Below are 21,971 nucleotides of genomic sequence, written 5' to 3'. Positions count from 1 at the left end.
TCAGACCACACTTGTTTTATTTGTTGTACCACCACTACCCTGCAGACTTTACTAGAATGACTTCAAAGAGATGGTCCAAAGTGTTCCACTATTTCTTCTATGTGTGTCATTTCAAAAGTGAATGAGCAAGGTGGTTGCAGTTTTGACCATAGACCTCAGAGGGGAAGGGGAAAAGAAAGAAAAGAAAAACCAAGTATCAGCTCCTTTGTTCACATGATGGTGTATAAACCACAAACTCTAAACACTTCAATCTACTCACAGAAGAGGGGACAGACTGAAACATGTTGCCTGTTTCAAGCAAACGTGTGGTGTGGGATTACCTCAGCCCCCTTCCTGCACATCGAACTCTCCTAACTTCTCTCCTTAGCTGATACCACAGTTTTTTTCCAGCACAAATCTGGGAACATCAAGAACAGGGTAACTTGCCCTGAAATAAACAGAATACAAAGAGAAGGGGCTCGTGTAGGGATTGTGTTATTCATTTTTACATTTAATGAAAAACTCCATTTGTTCAATCATAGCTGCTGAAGAACGACAGGCTGCCACAAAACCCAGAACATCCATCCAGACCGCCACAGAATACACTGGATCGTCTCCAGAGGCTCTGCCAGCATGATGCTGACTTGTCAGAAACATGTTCAAATCTGCACATACATAAAATTTTAGTTTAGCAAAGAACTGCCTATTTCAGGCTTCTGGGATGTCTTAGTTTAAGCTATTTTCCCAATATTGAACTGTTACTTTTTTTTTCTTTTTTTTTCTTTTTTTTTTAAGAAAAGACAAAACCAGCAAGAAATTATATGGCAACAATTTCAAGGTGTAGTTTGCTTAAATTAATGGCAGGTATGTGGAAAGGTAATTATTATATTACATTTCAGTCCACTGTAAACAGTAAAAATATCACAGGTCCCAAAATTCGGTCTGAATAGGACATATTACTAAAAACCCCCACCCCTACCCTAACAGGCTAAGACATGGCAACAAAATTACCCACCCTATTATTAAAGAAACAGCAATGTTACTAAGAACAGCTCACTAAATATACAGAACTATATTACCTAGGAAGAGTTTATTGCAATACCAGGGAAGAGACAGCAAATTAGAAGTCTGTCTTCCATTTCAGGTTTGTATCACTTGTTCAGGTTTCAGCCACTCATGGACACGCACACACACACACACACAGAGACAGACACACACACACACAGCCTGTACACAGAAAGTCTAACACATTTCAGTTCCCACAGTCTCACAAGAAACCTTAAAACATTTCAGTAAAAAGTTAAAATGAGATCTTTTACCACAAGGACTATAAAATCCCTCCCCCACTACCCTTGGATTTCTAAGTTTTGGATCCTAAAAACCATACATAAAAAGGAAGGCAGAAAGACCACCTTAAAAATATGAAAGTAAGTTTAAGGAGAATTAATAGAACTGAAAAAAAAAAAGAAAACCTGCATCGCACACAGTCAGTGCTTTCATCAACACTGTTGAGAAGCTCTAAGCCTCTAAATGTAGTAGAGCATTCATGGGTTTTGATTAACTTTTAATTCAGAAGTTACATTAAAAAACAGTTGTAGAATTCTTTTGAGTTGCTAGTTTCATGAGGAAAAAGTCCCTTTCAAAATTTCAATAAATATGCTGACATGTAAAGTTAGTTGAGGTTGTCATGCAAGACAAGTTACATAACCAAGACCAACTCAATCTTTATAATAAAGGCAACTTGCATTCAAAAATGAACTTTACCCTTACAATTTTATTCAAAGGGTAAACATGAATTAACCCAGCTGTTTACCTGAATTACAAAAGTAACATGGTTCAATATGAAAATAAGAAACTGTCTACAAATCTCTGACAGTAATAAATTGCAATATACAATGCATACAGGAGTTATACAGAGCAACAAACTCTTGTACAAAACAAAAGTATTTTAATACCTTTAAAATCCAATTGTTCCTTTTAAAATCATCATGAAAAAGATTTGAGTCAGAACTCACACCTCAATTAATCAAGCTTCTGGTAGCTACATTACAGCTATTTAATATACAAAGAGATAAATCTCTTCACCAGTCATTAAAACTGCCTCTTCGTTAGAGTTGCACAGGTTTTCCATCCTATGATCCCAGATAGAATGTTTCCTTCAAAATCATGAGAACTGAATTTGTTGAACACCAGAGATCTAGAGAAAGAAAGCACAAGTTTACATTCAGATGCACCTTTTCTGGAACTGCATCACAGCAGCAGCAGCAGCACCTGTGAATCGTCACAGCGCTGGACTGGCACAACAGCCACCAGTGAAGGACTGGATAAAATGCATTCTCATCTTTCAGAACAGAGCAGCTGAATTAGTGCTTGGAGTTTAGCAGCAGAAGGGAAAGGAGGGGCAGGATACAGTACCTGTTGATATGATGTTGTGTAGACCATAACATTCTGCTGTTGGCCATCTGTGGTTATTAAGCCTGCTGGCAACTGGTTAGCTGAAAGAAAGAGCATTTTAAGAAAGTTAGACAGGACCTGCTGCTGGAAATACAAAGCCTTGTTTGATGCCTCTGTCACCATTAATAACCTATAATTGTGTTCCACTCCAGGACTACAGAGCCATTTGTCTCCTGACAGCAACCATCCTACACTGCATATAGACACACTTCTTACCAAGTACTAAAAGTAAAAAGTTTCTTCCCATTAAGAAGAAACAATGAAGAAGCAAAATTCAACTTAATTTTTCATCAGATAATCTGAAAGTAAGACAGCACTTGTTTTTCCCCTGCATGCGTCTGAAACAGAACACACACAGCTGTAAAGTGGCAAATGGAGCACAGCTTGCCATCCTGACCACTGGAAAAGCAATCTCTAGCATTTGATATCCCAAGAAACCTGGGGAATTCCGTTGGCCTTGGTTGGCACTTGAGCATACCTATGTCTGCGAAACTCAACGAAATCGTTATGCTGCTTTATAAAACAGGATCCATCAGAAACTCCCTAACAGGCAGCAGAGATAAACAGAGATAGGCAATGACAAAACCAAAACACAAAAGGCACTGCCATTACACTGGTTGACTTCAGCATGTCCTTCAGAGAATGCACAAGAGCTGTGAATTTCACACGGGCAAGAGGAGGACAATGAAAGGAATGAAAAGTACTTCTGAGACACAGAGAGAAGATGCAGGGGTGATGCTCTAAGGAACACCTTTACAATAACATCTAAGTTAAGCTCTGTGACATTCAGAGTAGGAACCTTACAACTGCTACTTGGAAGCAAAGTAGCAAAACTCTTAAATTTTAAGTTAAGTCACTGTAACGTAACATTTCCTTCTAGGACACAAACAATGGAGCTTTGTTCTTTGTCAGTAAGTACAAACAAGATGTATAACCAATAAAAAAACCCTTTGAAAACACAGTATAATCCTGTTTTCATTTGAAAGCTGATGCCTTGGGGCTTTTTAATTGGATTTTTGGTTGGTTGGGGTTTTTGTCCCCTTTTTTTAATTTCCTCCTTCCTTGTACAAATTTTAAATTACTTCAGTTGCAAGTTAAGAGATAGAATCATAGAATCATAGAATGGATTGGGTTGGAAAAGACCTCCAAGATCATAGAGTCCAACCCTTGGTGCAACTCCAGTCTATTTACCAGATCATGGCACTCAGTGCCACGTCCAATCTCAGTTTAAAAATCTCTAGGGATGGTGAATCCACCACCTCTCTGGGCAGCCCATTCCAATGCCTGATTACTCTCTCTATAAAGAATATTTTTCTGATATCCAACTTAAATTTCCCCTGGCAGAGCTTAAGCCCGTGCCCCCTTGTCCTATTGCTGAGTGCCTGGGAGAAGAGACCAGCCCCCATCTGGCTATAACTTCCCTTCAGGTAGTTATAGACAGTGATGAGGTCACCTCTGAGCCTCCTCTTCTCCAGGCTAAACAACCCCAGCTCCCTCAGCCTCTCCCCATAGGGCTTGTGCTCCAGTCCCTTCACCAGCCTTGTTGCTCTTCTCTGGACTCGCTCCAGCCCCTCAATATCCTTTCTGAACTGAGGGGCCCAGAACTGAACACAACACTCAAGGTGTGGCCTCACCAACACAGAGTCCAGGGGAAGGATCCCTGCCCTGGTCCTGCTGGCCATGCTATTTTTGATACAGGACAGGATCCCATTGGCCTTCTTGGCCACCTGGGCACACTGTTGGCTCATGCTGAGCTTCCTGTCAATTAGTACTCCAAGGTCCCTTTCTGCCTGGCTGCTTTCCAGCCACTCTGTGCCCAGCCTGTAGCTCTGCAGGGGGTTGTTGTGGCCAAAGTGCAGGACCAGGCACTTGGCCATATTGAACTTCATCCCATTGGAATCAGCCCATCTCTCAAGTCTATCCAGATCCCTCTGCAGAGCCTTCCTGCCTTCCAGCAGGTCGACACTCCCTCCCAGCTTGGTGTCATCAGCAAATTTGCTGATGATGGACTCAATCCCCTCATCTAAATCATCAATAAAGATGTTAAACAGGATTGAACCCAATACAGACCCCTGGGGAACACCACTAGTGACCGGCCACCAGCTGGATGCAGCTCCGTTCACCAGCACTCTCTGGGCCCGACCCTCCAGCCAGCTCCTAATCCAGGAGAGGGTACACTTGTCCAGCCCATGGGCTACCAGCTTTTCCAGGAGTATATTATGGGAGACAATGTCAAAGGCCTTGCTGAAGTCCAGACAGACACATCCACAGCCTTACCCTCATCCACCAGGTGGGTCACTTGATCGTAGAAAGAGATCAGGTTGGTCAGACAGGACCTGCCCCTCCTAAACCCATGCTGGCTGGGTCTGATCCCTTGTCCACCCTGAAGGTGCTGTGTGATTGCACTCAGGATGAACTGCTCCATAACCCTGCCAGGCACGGAGGTCAGGCTGACAGGCCTGTAGTTGCCAGGGTCCTGCTTGCAGCCCTTTTTGTGCATTAAGATCATAGTGAGAGTGGCTCTGGCAGGTCCAGAATTTACTGCCCTTCAATCCACATGTTTCACATCCAACACAGCTTAAAGGCAAGCCTCTGACCCAGCCCCTGGAGTGAGGCTAAAGCACAGAGATGAGGGTTGTGCCACAGCAGCACAGCTATCACTGCCACTGCTGCAGTGAGACCATCACTCTGGACAGCTTTATACCTGCCCCTCTGAAGACAAATACCTGCATGTATTGACATGGTCAGTTGTTTTACAGAAATTCTCGTTACCCTCATCTTCTGCTACTGCAACATCTCCTTTGCATCCTGCCAGGACTTAACATTCATCTCTAAAGTTGCTCTTCTCAAACCACAGCAAATTAAGGTTTATTTCATAGAGCACTCTGAGGGTCCTTGACCTGAGATATTTGACCAAGAACAAGGAGCAGCTCTTTGGCCTTCTGAAGCTTAACAGACCACATCAGATTTAGGAGGGGGACAGAGAATCCACAGAGTAAGGTAATCACTTGATTCTGATTTCCATTTTCTGGTGGGCATTGTACTCAGGCTAAGCAGCTCATGAGCATCAGGAGGAGAAACTTTTTATGAATTTGCCTCTTTCCCCATATAAAACAAGATACTGGACACAGACACAAGAAGTTTTCAACTACATATTCTCCCTCAATTCTTGAACAGCAGTTTAGACGCTTGAAGCAAAAATCAGAAGATACATAAATACAAATCAGTGTGTATATATATATATATGAAATAAGGTTTTTATAACAATTTCTACACATTGATTTAACAAGCTTTGAAACTGGACAGACTCCAAACAGCTGCAATCCAGAAACCATAAGCAACACACCCAAGGTAAACAAATAGGGCCCATAATTGTGACAGTGTCTTACTACTTCAGAACAAACAGAGCTATTAAATACGAGTGACTATGGACAAGAGATTACTATTTACATTGCCTAAGCTTTAATTATAAAATTTAAATGGTCATATTAAAAAAATGAAGCTTTCTCTAAGTCCCTTGCAATATTTCGATTCAGCTTCTTAGTTTTGAGCCAGTTTTATGAGTTTGTCTTCTAGGCTGAAAGAGACACAAAGAATCTGTAGTGTTTTATATACCCAAAGTCATCGACTGGGAGCAAAGTGTGTTTCCGACCCTGAATAGGTCATTTTAGTACTCAGGCTTTGAATTTTTGCCAGTTCAGCAGTGACTATAAAGAGAATATTTATCAGATACTTGAAAAACTAAACCTTGTCAGTGGACATGACTAGAGCTGCACTTCCTAATTCTTCTTGTATCAGCTTCAACACTACCAGCCCCTAACACTTAAAACCATGGTGAAGATTACATGCACGAATCCAGCATAAAAACAAACAGTGCAAATCCCAACAACTGTCAGCCTTTAATTCACAGTATAAGGAAGAAGAACTACAGTGAATGCATAGGCCATTCCTTGCCCTACACCTTTTAGTTGCCAATCTGCATTCTTTTGAATGACAGAAATACTGAATGTTTTAGAATTATATGAAGCTGATGTTCTTCTCTGCCTCATTTCTTAAAGATGAACTCCTCAGTCATCAAGTGGAGTTTATTTTACTTTTTTTGCATCAGTCTCACAAGTAGAAGGAATGTGGCCTAAACATGTAACTACCGGGGAAAAAAAATTTAAAAAAAGCTTTGCACCTTTCATTACATCATGTGTTTATGTGTAGAGAAAAATACTAGCACTAATACGTGCATTTAAAAATCTTTCACAGTTGACATTAGCTATTACTGGGGTGTCACCATTTACCACTATGTTACTTCTGACCAAAATCTTACTGACTGGGAGGAGTTTATCTGAGCACAGGTTATCCCCCTGACACCTCAAATGAAAATCTCAATGGATTAGAGGTGTAACATGTGGCCAGTCCAGAACATATTTCTCAGGTAAGAATTCTGATGACTAAAGGAAGCACTGCTTTTAGAAAAGTTGTAGTAATAACATAATAAACTAAAAGGTATTACTTACTAAACGCTTCCTCTGTAAGCTCCTCACTTAGACCATCTCCAGCTGTAACTGCTCCTGCAATTCCCTTTTCTCCTTTCATTGCCTGGAGAGAGAGAGAGAGAGCAAAAAAAAGAAAAAAAAAGCTTCAGATTTTTTTTCCAAGCCCCAGGAGCTCTAGCCAACATTTGGAACTTGCAGAAGAGTCACTGTGCAGCATCTGGAGCTTGAAATTCAAGCCCTGTAAACTCTATGGGACTTGAGAACGTGCATATTTTAAGAGTGTTTTTCATCTTAGCCATCCTCCTGAAACAAAAACTTGGCAAACTAGGACTGTGTAGTTCTAAGAAAGGCTTTTCACCTTCTGCAGAAAGTCAAAGATCTGCGGGAATCCAGAAAGAGCAGTAAAGAGCATTTACAAGAAATCACACAATCTCAGAACTACCAAAAATGGGCAACATTTGCTTACCAACCACACTCAAGTGCCATCATCATACAACCAAGAGTTGACACTTTAAACCAAGGTATCGAATTTCTTTTCCCACATCAAGAACTACATCCAGAAAGGATATCAGCACAGAAAGCCAAGGCCCCCAGTCATCTGCATGCACTTTTACAAGTATGAAGTTCGATGCTCTATGCTATTAAATAAAAACATCTAGGAAAATATGGCCATAAAAAGCATTCTCTGTAACTGCTTGCTGTAGACTAAATACTCAGTTACAAACCAGAAATATTTCACTGTATATGGCACTCTGAAGACACCCTAGCTGGAATGGAGATTTAAAACTGATGAGCAAAGCTATCTGATACACCCATCCAATTAAAACCCAATGCAACTACTCTGCTACCACACCATATACAATCTGCAAAAACGCTCAATTAAGAATGAAAGTAGTGTAGATCCAGTTCAGACTCCTTCAGTAGGACTGAAACTAGTCAGGCAATACTTGCATTTTTGTTAGAGCACATGTAGCACTGTCACAGCATGTGCAACTGCTACTCAGCACTGGAAAAAGACAGCACACAGCAGGACTTCAACTTTTAGATTACACCTCCTGTTACTCAGCTATCACAGCAAATGACCTTCTGGGGAGGGGGAGCTTTAAGTGCTGTCAGCAAATCAAATATCATTAGCCAGTCTGAGCCCATTAATTAAAAAAAACCTTAGGTTTACAAAACAAAGAAGCTCTGAAGAGCATCCCTCTCTACAGCACTGCCAATTTAGCAGAGGGAGGCAGAGCAGAACAAAAAACCCAAGCAGAAGCAACTTCCTTTTTCAAAAAGTCTAAATTGCTGAAAGGAAAAAAGTTACTTTCTGCTAGAGAAGGGATAAATTAAACTGCTTGGATCACACACCTAGCCACTGAAGCAGACAGGTCTCCATGTGAATCATTGTTCTGACATGAGAAAAACAATTTTTCAGATCTGAAGTCCAGACAAACAAAAGGCATTAGGCTAGTTCCTCAGAGGATGTAGTCTAGCACAGTTTTATTGACTAAATCCAAAGAGCAAATTCAACGTTCTTAACAGGCACCTTTAAAGAACAGAGCAATTTACTACCACCAGTATATTAGATGATTTATTCAGTTGAAAGCTTTAACTACTCTGAATCAGCAAGTCTAATCAAAATGCTTACCTCCTCCTTTTTCTCTTGATATCCTCTGGAATGCTTTTAACATCACATTACTCCCTGACTAGCAGCTGTGAGATACTGTGCAAGTTACCTGATACACAATTACAATGACAGAGAGCTAAGGATAAACACAACTAGGTTAAGTAACTGAGAAAATACCTAAGCATGTACCAACCTCTCTGAATTTTTGAAGGTATAACTTCAAAGGTTCAACATAGCTATCAAACCCCAACGTAGACATGGCAAAGAGAATATCCTCTCCATTGATGGTCTTTCTCTTCTCTTGGTGACACCTCTCACTTGCTTCTGATGTTATAAAGCTGATGAATTCACTTACACACTCTTGTACACATTCCTTTGCATCCTTAGCAATCTGGTACGGAAAAAGTATCATAAAATTATTAATTAAGGTGCAAGATTTTAAAAAACCCACCACAAAAACCTGAAAAAACACACCAGATAATAAAGAAAACACCCATACACCTAATGATATTACCCATTTAGGCAACACCTGTATAAGGAATCACCAGATGTCATCACTGCTCTATGTCAGAACAGCTGCAATGTGATTTTACCCATCTTTGACTATTTCAAGCAGCACAGACAAGTGTCAGGATGTCCTGAAGTCCTAACTCTGTTCTGTACAAGCTTTCACATATAGAAGCACCTCAGTACTGCTTGCTTTGCTTACCTGGGTCTCTTGACATCTGTTCATTACAGTGTCATGGTCCACTTCCATCTTCCCTTTAAGAGACCCAGGAGTTCCAACCCCACTGCAGTACATTCCCACAAATTCAGCAACGACAACTATGTTCATCCTGACCAGATTCAGGAACTAGAATACATGCCTAGCAGCAAGCCTTTCTAATGCTTTAATATTCTGGTATAAATTTTCCAAATGAGAATTCAAATGAAGAAACATATGCCCCTGGCAAGAATGAAGTATGTAAATCTGATTATTGTTTGCAGCTGGACAAAAGTAATTTACCTGACTTAAAATTACAGCAAGCATTACTCATGATTACTTGGGAAGCTGACAGGAGTCAAAGAAAATATTTTAATAATTAAGGTTCTTATTCTTCACATGAGAAGAACCTGTTTGTACAAAAAAAAAGGCAGTAACCATATGCAGAATCTTTACTAGTTCCTCTGATATTTTCAGATACACAGGGCGAGATTTTTGGAAGAAGTCACCAGCCAGCAGCTTCTCTTACAGTTTTTCACAAAAAACAGCCTGATTTTTCAAGATAGCTCTATATCCCATATGCTAAATTCTTGAGAAAACTCTCAGCTAGATCACTAAAAATTTATGACAATATGGACTAGGGAGAGTTTTTCACAGCAAAGTTATAAATGTAACACCCAGATCTCCAGAACACTATGAAAGCACAAGTAGATGCAAGTAAATTATGTCTTGCTTCTATTTAGAGTGATCTCAAAAAAATAATAAATTCAGTTTTAGCAGGCTGGAACTGTATTGGAACACAATAGAAAAACAGCAAGTAATAGGAGCCCTGCAAAGGTTTAAGATAAACAGGTAGAACAATCAAACACTACACAATCACCAGCTCAACAGAATCATTTAAAAAGTCTATTCTTAGAAGAAAGAAATAAAATAAGGCTTTCAGTATCTGGCCTTATCTGCTACATGGTACATGGCAGACTTCTTAGGTCATTTTGGCACATGGGTATGTAGGGTGTAGGTGATGGAAGGCTAACCACTCCCTTTCCTTCAGGATGAGAATCACATTTTTATTTCACCCAAAATGGTTCACTTATTCCAAAACTTATGCACCGCAATGAAAGCGCATTAAGTCTCTTGAGAGAATTGCATAGAAAAAGAAAGCTCTTGAAGACCCTATGAAGAAAACTGTTCTAGGTACTTCAATGACAGCAGTTACTCAAAGCTTCCAGAGACCTAACAAAAATGGACTTGGTCTTAATCACCTCCTGCTCCCATTTTTTCCCCTATTCTTTTATAAGACTTTAATCAAATAAACCAGCATCACTTGGAAAAATAAATTGTTCTACCAATCCAGGTTCACCAAGGGGAAGAAATAAAACTCATTAACACATTTTTTTTTACCAGACAAGGGTATTACCTTTCCTGTTTGGGGTATGGCATTTTTCATTATCCTTGCAACATTTGCAATTGGAAGATATATATCTTGTTCTCTAAAACTCTCTTTTGAGCCATTTGTATCTTCGTGATCATTCATGCTGTCCTCTGTGTCTGATTAAATAAAGAAAAGTAAACAGAAATGGTATTTGATAGACAGCAGGCAATAATTAATTCAGTTTAAAATCTTACACTGAAGGATGTAGTCCTTTGAAAGCACAGTATATTAACATCATGAAAATAATAAAAAAATAAATGCAACATCAGGGTACCTCTATAAACACATAATCTTTATCACATTATGCACAGAAATGTATTGGCTGCTGATCACCAAGCATTCTTAATGTCATGTCAAAATATAAACTGTTTCTTAGAATGTCAGGACTTTTTGCCATCACCTCAAGGTCTCAGTGCCAACGTTGAAAAATCCAACCTCCACCTTTCAGACTGCAGAAAAAATGCTTTATACTGTGAGACATTATGGATACAAATAATTGCAAATTCTGAGCTTGAGAGAAGATAGCAGAGAACTACACAAGAACTGGAAGGAAATATATATATAAATTATATATATATACACACATATACATACAGAGAGAGAGAAATAGTAGTATTTACTGTAGTATTCCTTACCATCATGAGGCTGTATCACATAGTGACTGCCACCAATGTAATCTCCAGCAATTCCTAACTGAGAAGCATCTGTCGTGGAGCTGTCCCCATCCATCTACAGTCAGAAGAAGGAACCTCTCAGGTATGATTGTTACACCATTAAGTACAGCTGCTACTGAACTCCAGCACATTAATCAACTTAAAATATGAGGCCAATTTATACAAAGCATAAATATTTTGTCATTTAAGAACAGCATACCCACCTTCATTTTTGGGCTTTATGGACAGCAGAAATAGTGAAACTGTTTTGTAAGGCTTACCCAAAAACTCAGCCAGAGACACAGACCATGCACAGAACCATCCGGTTTATACAGCACATTTATAGCAACTTTGTGTTGTTCCCATGAGGGTCTGATCATAACAGGTCAAGGCACCTGTTTCTCTGAACAACCCCCAAACCCATACCAGGCCCCTGCCCACTGAAGGCTTTACCTCCTAATTCCTACACAGAGTGCATCCTTCACTCACCTTTACCTTCTACACAAACAGCTTTGGTCAAGCCCACTGACAAACTCCTACCAGCCAGACCTCAGAACCAGCTCTGCAACCTCATCCTCCTTGAGGCACCACTCACCCCTGGGTGCCTTCTGGGTTGAGTTTTCCTTTGCCTCACTCCTCGGCACCCCCCAGAGCTCCTGTCTCAATGTTCTGACATGGCGGCCAACAAGACTTCAAGAGGCTTTGAAAATGGGGTCGCAGTTTAGTAGGTAACTTGAAAGCCAGGAGAAAAAGGGAAACCTAAAGAGCCAGTTGTGTCCTTACTGACAAGCTACACACACAGGCCCCAGGGTGGCAGAACCCAGCTGGATTCACTCACTGACCTACACCAGCCGTGTGGGTCTCTGGTGTCTTTGGAGAACACCCTCTGCCCCAAAGGGTCATGTGGCCATCACCAGTGAGACCACACAGCTCATTTCTTTCCACAGACATTAGTCTGGAGAGGGAGAGGGAAGCAACATGGTGCTATTTTTATACCTACCCAGAAATATGAGCATTTAACCTCTCTCTAATCTGCACTTCGCCTGTGGCCACAAGGCTGAGTTTTGCTTTCAAACCTTTAGGCAACATCCGGTGTTGCACTTGGTCACAGATGCACAAGTAACCCGAGCCCTGCTCATTCCAGGCAATACAACAACAGCTGGATGTAGCCTTAGAAGCTGCTCAAGAGAAAAAACAACTCTTCCATCTCTTCTTCATTGTAGAGTATTACACACATTTTTTAAAAGAGCTACTGGTCCCTTTTGATAGGCGTTTGTAAAACAGTTCTACTTCTTACACTGCAGCTCTGCCCAAAGGAAGGGTAGTGTTTGGGCCTTCTACGTGCCAACTTTCACATAAATTCAGTTTGTCTGCATTTTGCAGACCCTTTGTTGGGAGATTTAACTTTGCTTTTCAATTTTCCAAAGGGTCTGCAGTTTGCTTACTCAGCTCACTGTAATAACAATGCAAGGATACCACAGTTCTGCACGTCAAGATTACCAAAACTGACACCACATATCACTAAGAGAGTTGTGTCTCTCCCTTCCTTCTGTAATTTGAAACAATTAATATTCTGCAGTCTGGTAAATCCCAAAAAGCCACCTCCAAAATTAATTTAGGATTTTCTGGCAGTCTTGTTCTAAGTTTCAGCTCTCTGATCCCTACTAGAATTTAACACAGGATCTCAATAATCTTTAAACATTAAGCTTAATCAGCCCCAGTACCATTTTAAGTACCTTGATCTTTCTTTCCCCTTCTTTTTCAGTCTCCTATGAAATATATCTTCTGAAACATTTCCACCCTCCATGATTGCAATATTCTTCAAATTTCTGCAGTGATGTCATAATTCACTGGTTTCTGTTCACCCCTCCTCCTGTGGATACCCCATCTGAATCTTTATTGCCCAGACCCATCAATATTATTCAAGCAACCATCTTGCTTTCATTAGCCCAGCTCACCTTCAAAAGACAATTTCTGCTTGAATCTCTTTTAAACCTGTGCTGCATCTGCAGACAGTTTTGGCCATATTAGACTAACGTATCCTCAAGGTACAATCTTTGCTTGTATTCTTCTATGTGTGCATATTTCCAGATTTACTTACAGTATGTATTATTTCACCATTAGTGGGAATCGGTGTGGACATTTATCAACATTATTAATCTAAAATAGTGATTAGCAAAACTGGCAGGAAAAGGCTTGCAACAGAAAAAAGCAGATCTGACTCAGATAAAGAAAAGAGGCATTGACATCTTAATATCAATTGAAATTACTTTTGTCAGTATTACTTTAAGAAAGATTTTTAGCTGCCAGGACAACCCTGGGACAGGAGATTACGGACAGCACAACACCCTTCTGCATAACCAGGCCCTAATCCAGGATCACAGGATAATTCAGGCTGGAAGGGGCCTCGGGAGGTCTTGCTACTTCAGCCCCTGTTCAAAGCAGTGTCAGTTCCAAGCTCAGAGCAGATCACCCAGAGCTTTACCCATCTCGAAGATCACCCAGACAGAGCCTGCCCAGCTGCCCCATGAACCCCCTCCACAGGTTGTCTGGCCTTACTGTGAGAAAATGAGCAGCATCTCTGCACACCACTGCAATCTAAGTAAGCTGATGGAAGAACTACAGCCACATTTGTCATTTAATTCAAATCTAGACCTCAGCATCTGAATATAGCAACTGTAATTAATATACCACCTAGTCACCCTACTAGTATTTCTTTGAGCCTGATGGATGACACAAACATGATCTTGCAGAAAACTGTGGCCACTGCTATCCTGGTCATCTCATAATCAACACAGTTACATGCTCATGTACCATAGTTTTAATTTCACATGTTCAAAACTCAAGTCAATCACCACATTACCTGATTGTCAAGCTCGGCACAAGGTCTGTAGTACACACAACAGGACACAGAAAATGAGCAGACACTGCTCTCAAAACACCGTTGCTAATTAGTCCCCTACATTTAAACAAACAAACACCCAAATAAACTCCTCCAAAACCACAAAATAAACTAAATTTTGTATCCCTGAAGTTACCCTAGAAAAGCAGCAGTCTGACGTAGCACAGAAACAACACCTGCCTACACTAACTGCAGTCACTGGGAGACTGAAAGGACAACAGCTCTTATGGCACCAAGAGCTACTACTTCGGATGGCAGTAGATAAATTTCATGGCAGGAGATCCCCTGGGAGATCTAATCCTAAAAGGTTCCGATGGACAAAGAACTCCCCTCTCAGCAATTTTGCTTTAGCCCCTGGAGCCGTTACAACTTGCTTCAAGAAAAAGTACATTTGCAGACTATACGTCCCATTTGCATGGCAGTTTCAGCATAGACATTGCACTTAACACAAGAGCGTTTCCTACACTTGTGTGGCTGCTGAACTGCACAAGGGAGGAGGAGGAGGCTCCCAACACCTTGGTCTGGCAGCACACACTTAATTAACCTGAGAAATATATTAAAAGAAAAACATTTCAGACATTAAGGAAAATTCAGTGATAAGATGCAAGTGGATGAACACAGAGGTTTAGGCTGACATCTGGTATAAATATTCTGAAGGATGCTTAAAAAAAATGCTCCTGTAGCTGCCCACAGCTCAGACTGTTCCTATAACATGTCTATACCAAACTAATAAACCGCAGTATCTCAAAGTAAATCTTGCATCCTGTTTAATCTTATGAGCTCTCTTAAGAGACCAGTATCAGTGGCTCAGCTAAATGATAACTGAAAATGAATGCAAGCCCAGACCTCTTAGCACTGAGATGACTCAAGCTTAGATCAGTATAAAGGAAAAAAAAAAAGAAGATCGAAACCCCAAGAATTTCTCTTCAGAATGGGGAAGTTATCTGGCAATGATTTGCAAAACTGATCTCCTGAATGGAAACCAAAGGCCTCTTGTGATTTAAGTACTTCATGTGGTATTTATTCACTCTGTCTCCCAAAACTGCTACCCTGCAAGTGGGGCAGCAGAAATAATACGCAGTGAATGGAAGCACAGGACAGAAATGATAACTAAAGCTGTAGTTAGTAACCACATCAGTCATTGTGGATTAATTTTGCCACACCTTATCACAAGAGATGTAAAGCTGTGAAGCAGCACATAACAGCAGAGACACAAAGTTTTATTTGAGCTTTCTGAACCCCCACCTGCTAAAAAGAAAATTTTTCCAATTGAAAATACAAACTTAATTTCCTTTCATTTTTCAGTGACTTCTGGGGAACCCAATTCCTCACTGAATTCTCACCTAGGAGCGCCTCCTGTAGCAGGAAACACCAACTGATGAATGCATTCATGGGCCATAGTTCCAGCAGATACACAAAAACAAAGTTAAAACCCCTTAGCACATGACTAGAACGCAAATAGATGCTACTCTCTCTTTCTCTCCATCTCAGGCTTCTCCAATCTCTCAAATTCAGTGTTTTCCCCCACAGCAGAATGACATTAGGAGAAGCAGACTGATGCTGAGAGGGCCAGACAGGAACACTAAGGCTCATCAGCACCTCTGTGGTACCAGCTCCCTCCCCTGAACCACAAACAGGGCATTGCCACCTTTACATCTTCCCCCTCCACACAACAGTCCATCAGCTTTATGTCTTATGAGCCCCTGTGTTACTGGCCACAGGTCTCCTTCCCACGGATCCAGCTGTGCTAGACCAAGTGGTGGCTCCTTCCCAGGCTGGCTAACACCTACAGGCACAGTTGGCTCCAATAAATATGGGCGGACTAACACCACATGTATTTTCATATCAAGTAGGAGTAGATCAGTGATCCTGAGCAAGCAGGAGAAACTGAGTTTCCATGAATTCTCTTTTTTGGCAGTAGAAGAAAGAAGCTGGAGGGGAAAATAAAAAAGATGAACAGAGGAACAGAGGCAGTTTTTTGCTTTTGCAGAAGCTGGAAGAGAACAGCAGTGCTGAACAGGCTGCATCAGCACCTCCATCCTACATGACTGAAATCCCTCATTACCTCTAATATTCAGTTTTTGATACTTGTCTGCCATTTTGAATGAGAAACTCAGCTGTTCTATTTACTAAATCAGCAACCCACAAATACTGCCTTTTTCTAAGTTTGATAACATTTGTAAGTTGCTTATGTTTTGCCTTCATTGTAGTAGTGCCTTAAGTGTGCCAAGAAGCTTTTACCTCTCAAGCAAAGGGACGAGTTTTACAAAGCTACTTCATACCAGACCAATATTTTCAAGCAAAATCACTGAATTTGCTGACCCTTTCTTTCATTCTACTGATGTTATTCACCCATATTGTTTAGTATGCACATATACAGTCATGTTTTGCACTTTTTTACAAGCATCCTGCCACTCAAACATCGATTTCCAAACACTGTGTTTCTCTGAAGTACTATTGCCAAACTCAGTACTCACAGTCAAATGTCTTTCTAAGCAAAATTTTAAAGGTGGAGGGACATCAGAGACCTGCACTTGAAAGCACCAAAGGAAGACCCTTGTGAACATTTTGTAGATGTCAACAAAGCAAGGTATGAGACTTAAAGCTCAGTGTTTAATGTTTGTATCTTCACCGTATCTTAAACAACCTTTTTCGTTCAATATTTGAACACTGCCACCCTCCATGTAGTTACCACCACAAAGAAGCTTCGAACTACTGTAATTATCAAATGTTGCAGTGTAAAGTGTTCTGGATTTCTCTCAAATAAAACTGTAAATGCTACCTGCCAAGACCACGTATAAACATGCAAGCAACTCACACAGACCTCATGATGATTCAGATTGAGCCATCCTGGGTGGATGGATCCCCCCTTAACATTGTAACTGTCACAGGTCACAAAACCAAAGGGAAAAAGAAAGCAATCACTAGCTTACTGTTTAGGAACACTGTGCTAATTATTATGTAGAAACACCATTTCTCCATTCCTGCAAGCCAATTAAAACCAGACTACAAATAATGCCCAAAGCGGCTTCTGCCATTTTTCTTTTTGTTACCATTTTGCCAGAGCTTCTTTTGAGAAAGCTGCAAATTTTTTAATTATTTGGCAATAACTTCCATCTATCAGGATAATAAGCAGAGGTTACTACATGTAACAGAATCCATTCAAAGGCTGTAATCCAGATTTCTGTTTCTCACTGCCTAGAAATGTTTGGGTCATTGTTATCCATGATTTTGCTCTCCCAAAAGCAATTCAAGTACAGAAGGTATGTTTTACATGACAGTTCTTTGCAGAACAAAATCTTTTTGGTTAAGCCTTGAAGAAAGCTAGTTGATGACTTTCTACTGCTGCTGTATTTGCAGCAGGATCCACGAAGGTTTCCTTAACCAGTGCAGCTTAGCTGCAGAAGCATTACTGGAACACATGAAATTTGTCTTCCAGTTTGATTGTCCGTGAATAACTTACACCATACTCTTCGGGATCACCAACTACGTAATTTCTGGAGACATAACAGTGACAGCTGACACACACAGGTCTGCCCAAAAACACCTGCCGAGCACACGAGTTGTGTGGACAATGATAATGGCAGGGTCCCGTTTCTCCCATGCCGGCCATGTGTTACAGGAGAAGCACCGATGCCACCCGGCTGTGTCTGTGCCAGCCGATCAATCCCATTTCCCGGTTTCATGCCCTTCAGTGATGCAAACGCAGCCAGCGCCAGGGGCAGGGGGGAACCTTCTCACCTCCACCAACAGCCCCGCGCCCTCCTGGCACCCGGCTCGCATGTGTTCAATACCGAACTCGTCTGTGGTGACCCCTTGTTTACAAATCGAACATGACGACGAGTGCGCAGTTAATCAGCAACTTTATTCTTGGTCACCTTGGCGGTGCCTCCGCGCCGGCAGCACCTGCGGAGCGCAGGGCCCGCACTGCCCAGCCCGGGCCCGCATTCCCGCCCGCACCGCCAGCCGGGCACTGGCACCACATCCCGGGGTCTCGCCCTCCGCTCCTCATCCCTGCAAAACACCGCCAAACCTTCCAGGAAATTTGTCCCGACAACGGCGCGGGGGGGGGGGGATACCGCTGTCGCCCCGCTGCCTGCCCGGCTGGGGCCGGGGGCGTGGTGGGGGTCGCTCCCCTCGCTCCCGCAGCGAGGGGGGTGGGTTCGGTCGGGCGGACACAAAGAGCGCGGAGCCCCCTCGGCTCGGCCGCCACAAAGCCGCCCCCGCCCGCCGCGGTGCCCCCTCAGCAGCCGGGCGGGTGTCACGGCCGCGGGGCAGCTCCGCCTGCTGCCCCCAGCCCTGCCTAGGCCGCAAAATGGAGCCGGGCCGAGGGAGGGGGCTCCGCGGAGAGAGCGGGGCACCGGCGGGAGCAGCGCCCCGCCGGCCCTGCCGCCACCCCCGGCCGCCGCCGCCACCTCCCTCCGCCCTCCCCGCCCGACCCACTCCGCTCCGCTCCGCGCCCGCCCCGCTCCGCTCCCGCTCCCTCCCGGCCGCGCGGCCCCCGCGGCTCCGGCCGCACAAAGCGGCGCGGGGCCCGGCGCGGCCGCCCCGCACTTCCTGGTGCCCGCGGCGGCGGCGCGGCGGCAGCGCCGGGGCCCGGGGAGGGAGACGGACATTTCATTCGAGCCTGCAGTGGAACCGGTTACCAATCATTGGCCGGAGCCAGGCACAAACCTCCAGTGCGGCCCTGGTTGGCTCCCTCCGCAAATCGGCTGTTTGGTTGGACGGAAAATGGCTGCGAAGGAACCAGTCCCAGCGCGGAGCCTCGCTTCCCGCAGCCGGCCTGCCCTCCCTCCGCGCCGCCTCCCCGCCACTCGCGCCGCTCTTCCCTCAGCGCGCTCCCTCCCGCCGGGCCGCCCGCCTCCTTTATGGAGCGGAGCCGGAGCCGCGCCGGGCCGGGGGCGCCGGGCCCGCCTCCCCCGTCGCTGTTCGGGGCTGTGCCCACCGAGAGGGTCGGTCCCGCCGGACTGTGCCCACCGAGAGGGTCGGTCCCGCCGGACTGTGCCCACCGAGAGGGTCCGTCCCGCCGGACTGCGCCCACCGAGAGGGCTCGGTCCAGCCGGGATGTGCCCACCGAGAGGGCTCGGTCCGGCGGGGCTGTGCCCACCGAACGGGCTCGGTCCGGCGGGGCTGTGCCCACCGAACGGGCTCGGTCCGGCGGCGCTGTGCCCACCGAACGGCCTCGGTCCGGCGGGGCTGTGCCCACCGAACGGGCTCGGTCCGGCGGCGCTGTGCCCACCGAACGGGCTCGGTGCCGAGGGGCTGTGCCCACCGAACGGGCTCGGTGCCGAGGGGCTGTGCCCACTGAATGGGCTCGGTGCCGAGGGGCTGTGCCCACCGAAAGGCTCTGTCCCATGGGGCTGTGCCCACTGAAAAGGCTCTGTCCCGCGGGGTTGGCGGTGCTTGCCCAGCACGGGCTGTGGCCACACCAGCGCTTCCCTGGGCCGTGGTATGGCAGGCACAGAGCAGGATGGGTTAGAAGGGACCACAGTGGGTGTTCTGGTCCAGCCTCATGCAGGGTCACCCCAGAGCACACGGCACGGGATTGTGTCCAAGCGGTTCTGGAACACTTCTACTAAGGAACACCTCAAAACCTCCCTGGGCAACCTCCTCCAGTACATGGTCACCTGCACAGCAAAGAAGCTCTTCCTCATGTTTAGGTGGAACCTCCTGTGCACTGGTTTCTGCCTGTTGCCTCTTGTCCCGTTGCTTGGCACCACTGACAGAAGCCTGGCTCCATCCTCTTGACACCCTGCCTTCAGATACTGATACACATTCATGAGGTCCCTTCTCAGTCATCTCTCTTCAAGGTTGAACAGGCTCAACTTCCCCAGAGTCTCCTTGTAAGAGGGATGCTCCTTCTTACTGCTCAGGGGAGAGAGTGGCATTCCAGGCTGTGCCCCACTCACCTTGTCCCTGTCCTTGCCCTCCATCACCTCTGCAGACAGCACCTGCTGTCAGGAGGGGAAGCAATGTCTTTATAGAGGTTCCTCAGCTCTAATCCAACCTGTCCTACACCTGTGTCAAGCTTCATCAGTTGACACGAGAACAGGTTTCATCCCCCAGTGCCTTCCTACATTTAGCACAGCCTGAGAAAGAAGAGGCTGATGAGGAGGAGTAGGTCAATGAAGGAGGAAGATGGTTCATGGGACCCCAGTCTAACCAACCATTTGGTGGAAGAGAACCTTGGGTGGATCTGTTTGCCTGTGTTACCCCTTCCCTCTACAGAAGTAAAATCTCACTGCAAACCTGAAATAATCATTTGCCTCTGGTGATACAGGGCCTAAAAAGCACATTTTCCTTCCACTTTTAGGCTTTTTTATGAAGAAATACAGGCTGCTGAGTGAAGATGATAGTTGGTTTGACTTCTTCACTGAGATTTATAAACTTCTTTAACGAAACATTTATATGAAACACTTCATAATCCACCAGTCAGTCCTGCCATTTACTAGAATTGGAAAGATTTTCCTCCTAGGTGAAGGCAGCCAAAGACATTCCATACATCTGCTATCAACAGATGTATGTGCAATCTCCACAATGGAGGTAATAAGAATATTTCTGTTTTGTGCAGTTCTCAATAACCTGTAGTCATTCTTCATTATGTGAGGTTCTTAACTATTTTATCTAAACTAGTATGAAACTTGTGTTTCACAACATCCTCTGCCAGCATCCTCCTCTGGTTAATATCTGATAATACAGTACACTCCTCTCTTTCTTCTGGTATTTGGATTTCAACAAAGCAAAACCAATAAACTTTACACATGTCCACATGGTTGCACATAACAACATTAGTTTCATATGTTTCAATATATAAAAAAGATTTAGATTCCTTCAAAATGTCCATATATTCAGATTTTTGAGTTAGGAGCTTAAGCGAGAAGAATTTTTCATAGCCACAGGTTTTTACTGCAAATGCTATTACACAGCTTGATTCTGCCTCCTGGGTACTATAGGCAGTAATTAGTTACTTTTTTTTTAAATGCCCAGAAGATGTCAAGTAATACAAGAACATTCACGAAGTTTGAGACCTTAGGGAATCCATTTTCCCCTTAACCTATTTTGTAGTTTGTGTTCACTAAATGCAATACCATGACAATACTATTCATCTTGCTGTGCAGTCTTAAGATCTTCGGATGGATTCTGTCAGATCAACGCAGAATTTCACAAGTGAGTGGAAAGGTGAACACTGACCAGTGTGCAAGGTCTCCAGGGTACAGAGCAGACAATGCCCTTTTTTGGAACCACTAGTTGGTATTTTGAATCTCCTTGATAACACAGCCCTCAAATCTTTCTGCTGTGTTTTTTTTGAGATTGAAACAAAACCATTGTTTCTTCTGTGGCGTTTTTGCTGATATTTGTCCATGTTGTGTTAATGGCAAAATTACTTATCCACTTGTTTTACTCAGCGCTTTTCTTTAGGAGAGCATAGTGGGAACAAGTGTTCACTGTTACTGGTGACAGAACAGCACTCAGTGGTTAAACTTGTCAGCCAGCTGGAGTCAGGGAGTCCAAGGTAGGATTTCCCTTCACATACATTTTATTTTGTGTTCCTCCATGAATAACAATTTCTGTCACACATATATCATGCAGCCTTTAATTGAATTACTATTTTATTCCTATGCTAACTATATTCTCAAGCTCCATATTTTGTGAAGTTGCAATCTCTTTCCTGAGGTTGTAACTTTGTGTCTGAAATTTTCAGTAAGGAAATCAAAATCTTCAGATATCTTCTGTTTTATTTAGTAG

The 21,971-nt window shown here is 43.6% G+C and overlaps 1 protein-coding gene across 2 annotated transcripts; it reads right to left on the bottom strand.

The window, feature by feature from the left end:
• Nucleotides 1-1,733: 1,733 nt before the first annotated feature.
• On the bottom strand, nucleotides 1,734-19,030 carry NFYB (nuclear transcription factor Y subunit beta). 2 transcript variants are annotated; one of them, XM_071551054.1, is made up of 7 exons: nucleotides 18,900-19,030; nucleotides 11,306-11,399; nucleotides 10,656-10,786; nucleotides 8,729-8,926; nucleotides 6,942-7,023; nucleotides 2,395-2,474; nucleotides 1,734-2,176 (listed from the first exon to the last, which is right to left on the bottom strand). In XM_071551054.1, the coding sequence occupies exons 2-7, from the start codon at nucleotides 11,397-11,399 to the stop codon at nucleotides 2,144-2,146; spliced, it is 618 nt and encodes a 205-aa protein (XP_071407155.1). In that variant the 5' UTR covers nucleotides 18,900-19,030; the 3' UTR covers nucleotides 1,734-2,143. The 2 variants fall into 2 exon arrangements, with proteins under 2 accessions (XP_071407155.1, XP_071407154.1); XM_071551053.1 differs by having other exon boundaries at nucleotides 18,872-18,944.
• Nucleotides 19,031-21,971: the final 2,941 nt, after the last annotated feature.

Source organism: Pithys albifrons, chromosome 3, assembly GCF_047495875.1.
Source record: "Pithys albifrons albifrons isolate INPA30051 chromosome 3, PitAlb_v1, whole genome shotgun sequence".
Classification (NCBI taxonomy): domain Eukaryota; kingdom Metazoa; phylum Chordata; class Aves; order Passeriformes; family Thamnophilidae; genus Pithys; species Pithys albifrons.
Note: the sequence above shows the minus strand (reverse complement) of the source record. Positions and strands in the feature narration are given on the sequence as shown.

Coding starts and splice junctions, on each gene's coding strand:
- NFYB (XM_071551054.1), bottom strand. CDS start 11,399: ATGGATGGGGACAGCTCCACGACAGATGCTTCTCAGTTAGGAATTGCT. Junction 7,024..8,728: donor ACCTTCAAAAATTCAGAGAG/GTTGGTACATGC, acceptor CTCTCTCTCCAG/GCAATGAAAGGAGAAAAGGG. Junction 2,475..6,941: donor GCTTACAGAGGAAGCGTTTA/GTAAGTAATACC, acceptor TCTTTCTTTCAG/CTAACCAGTTGCCAGCAGGC.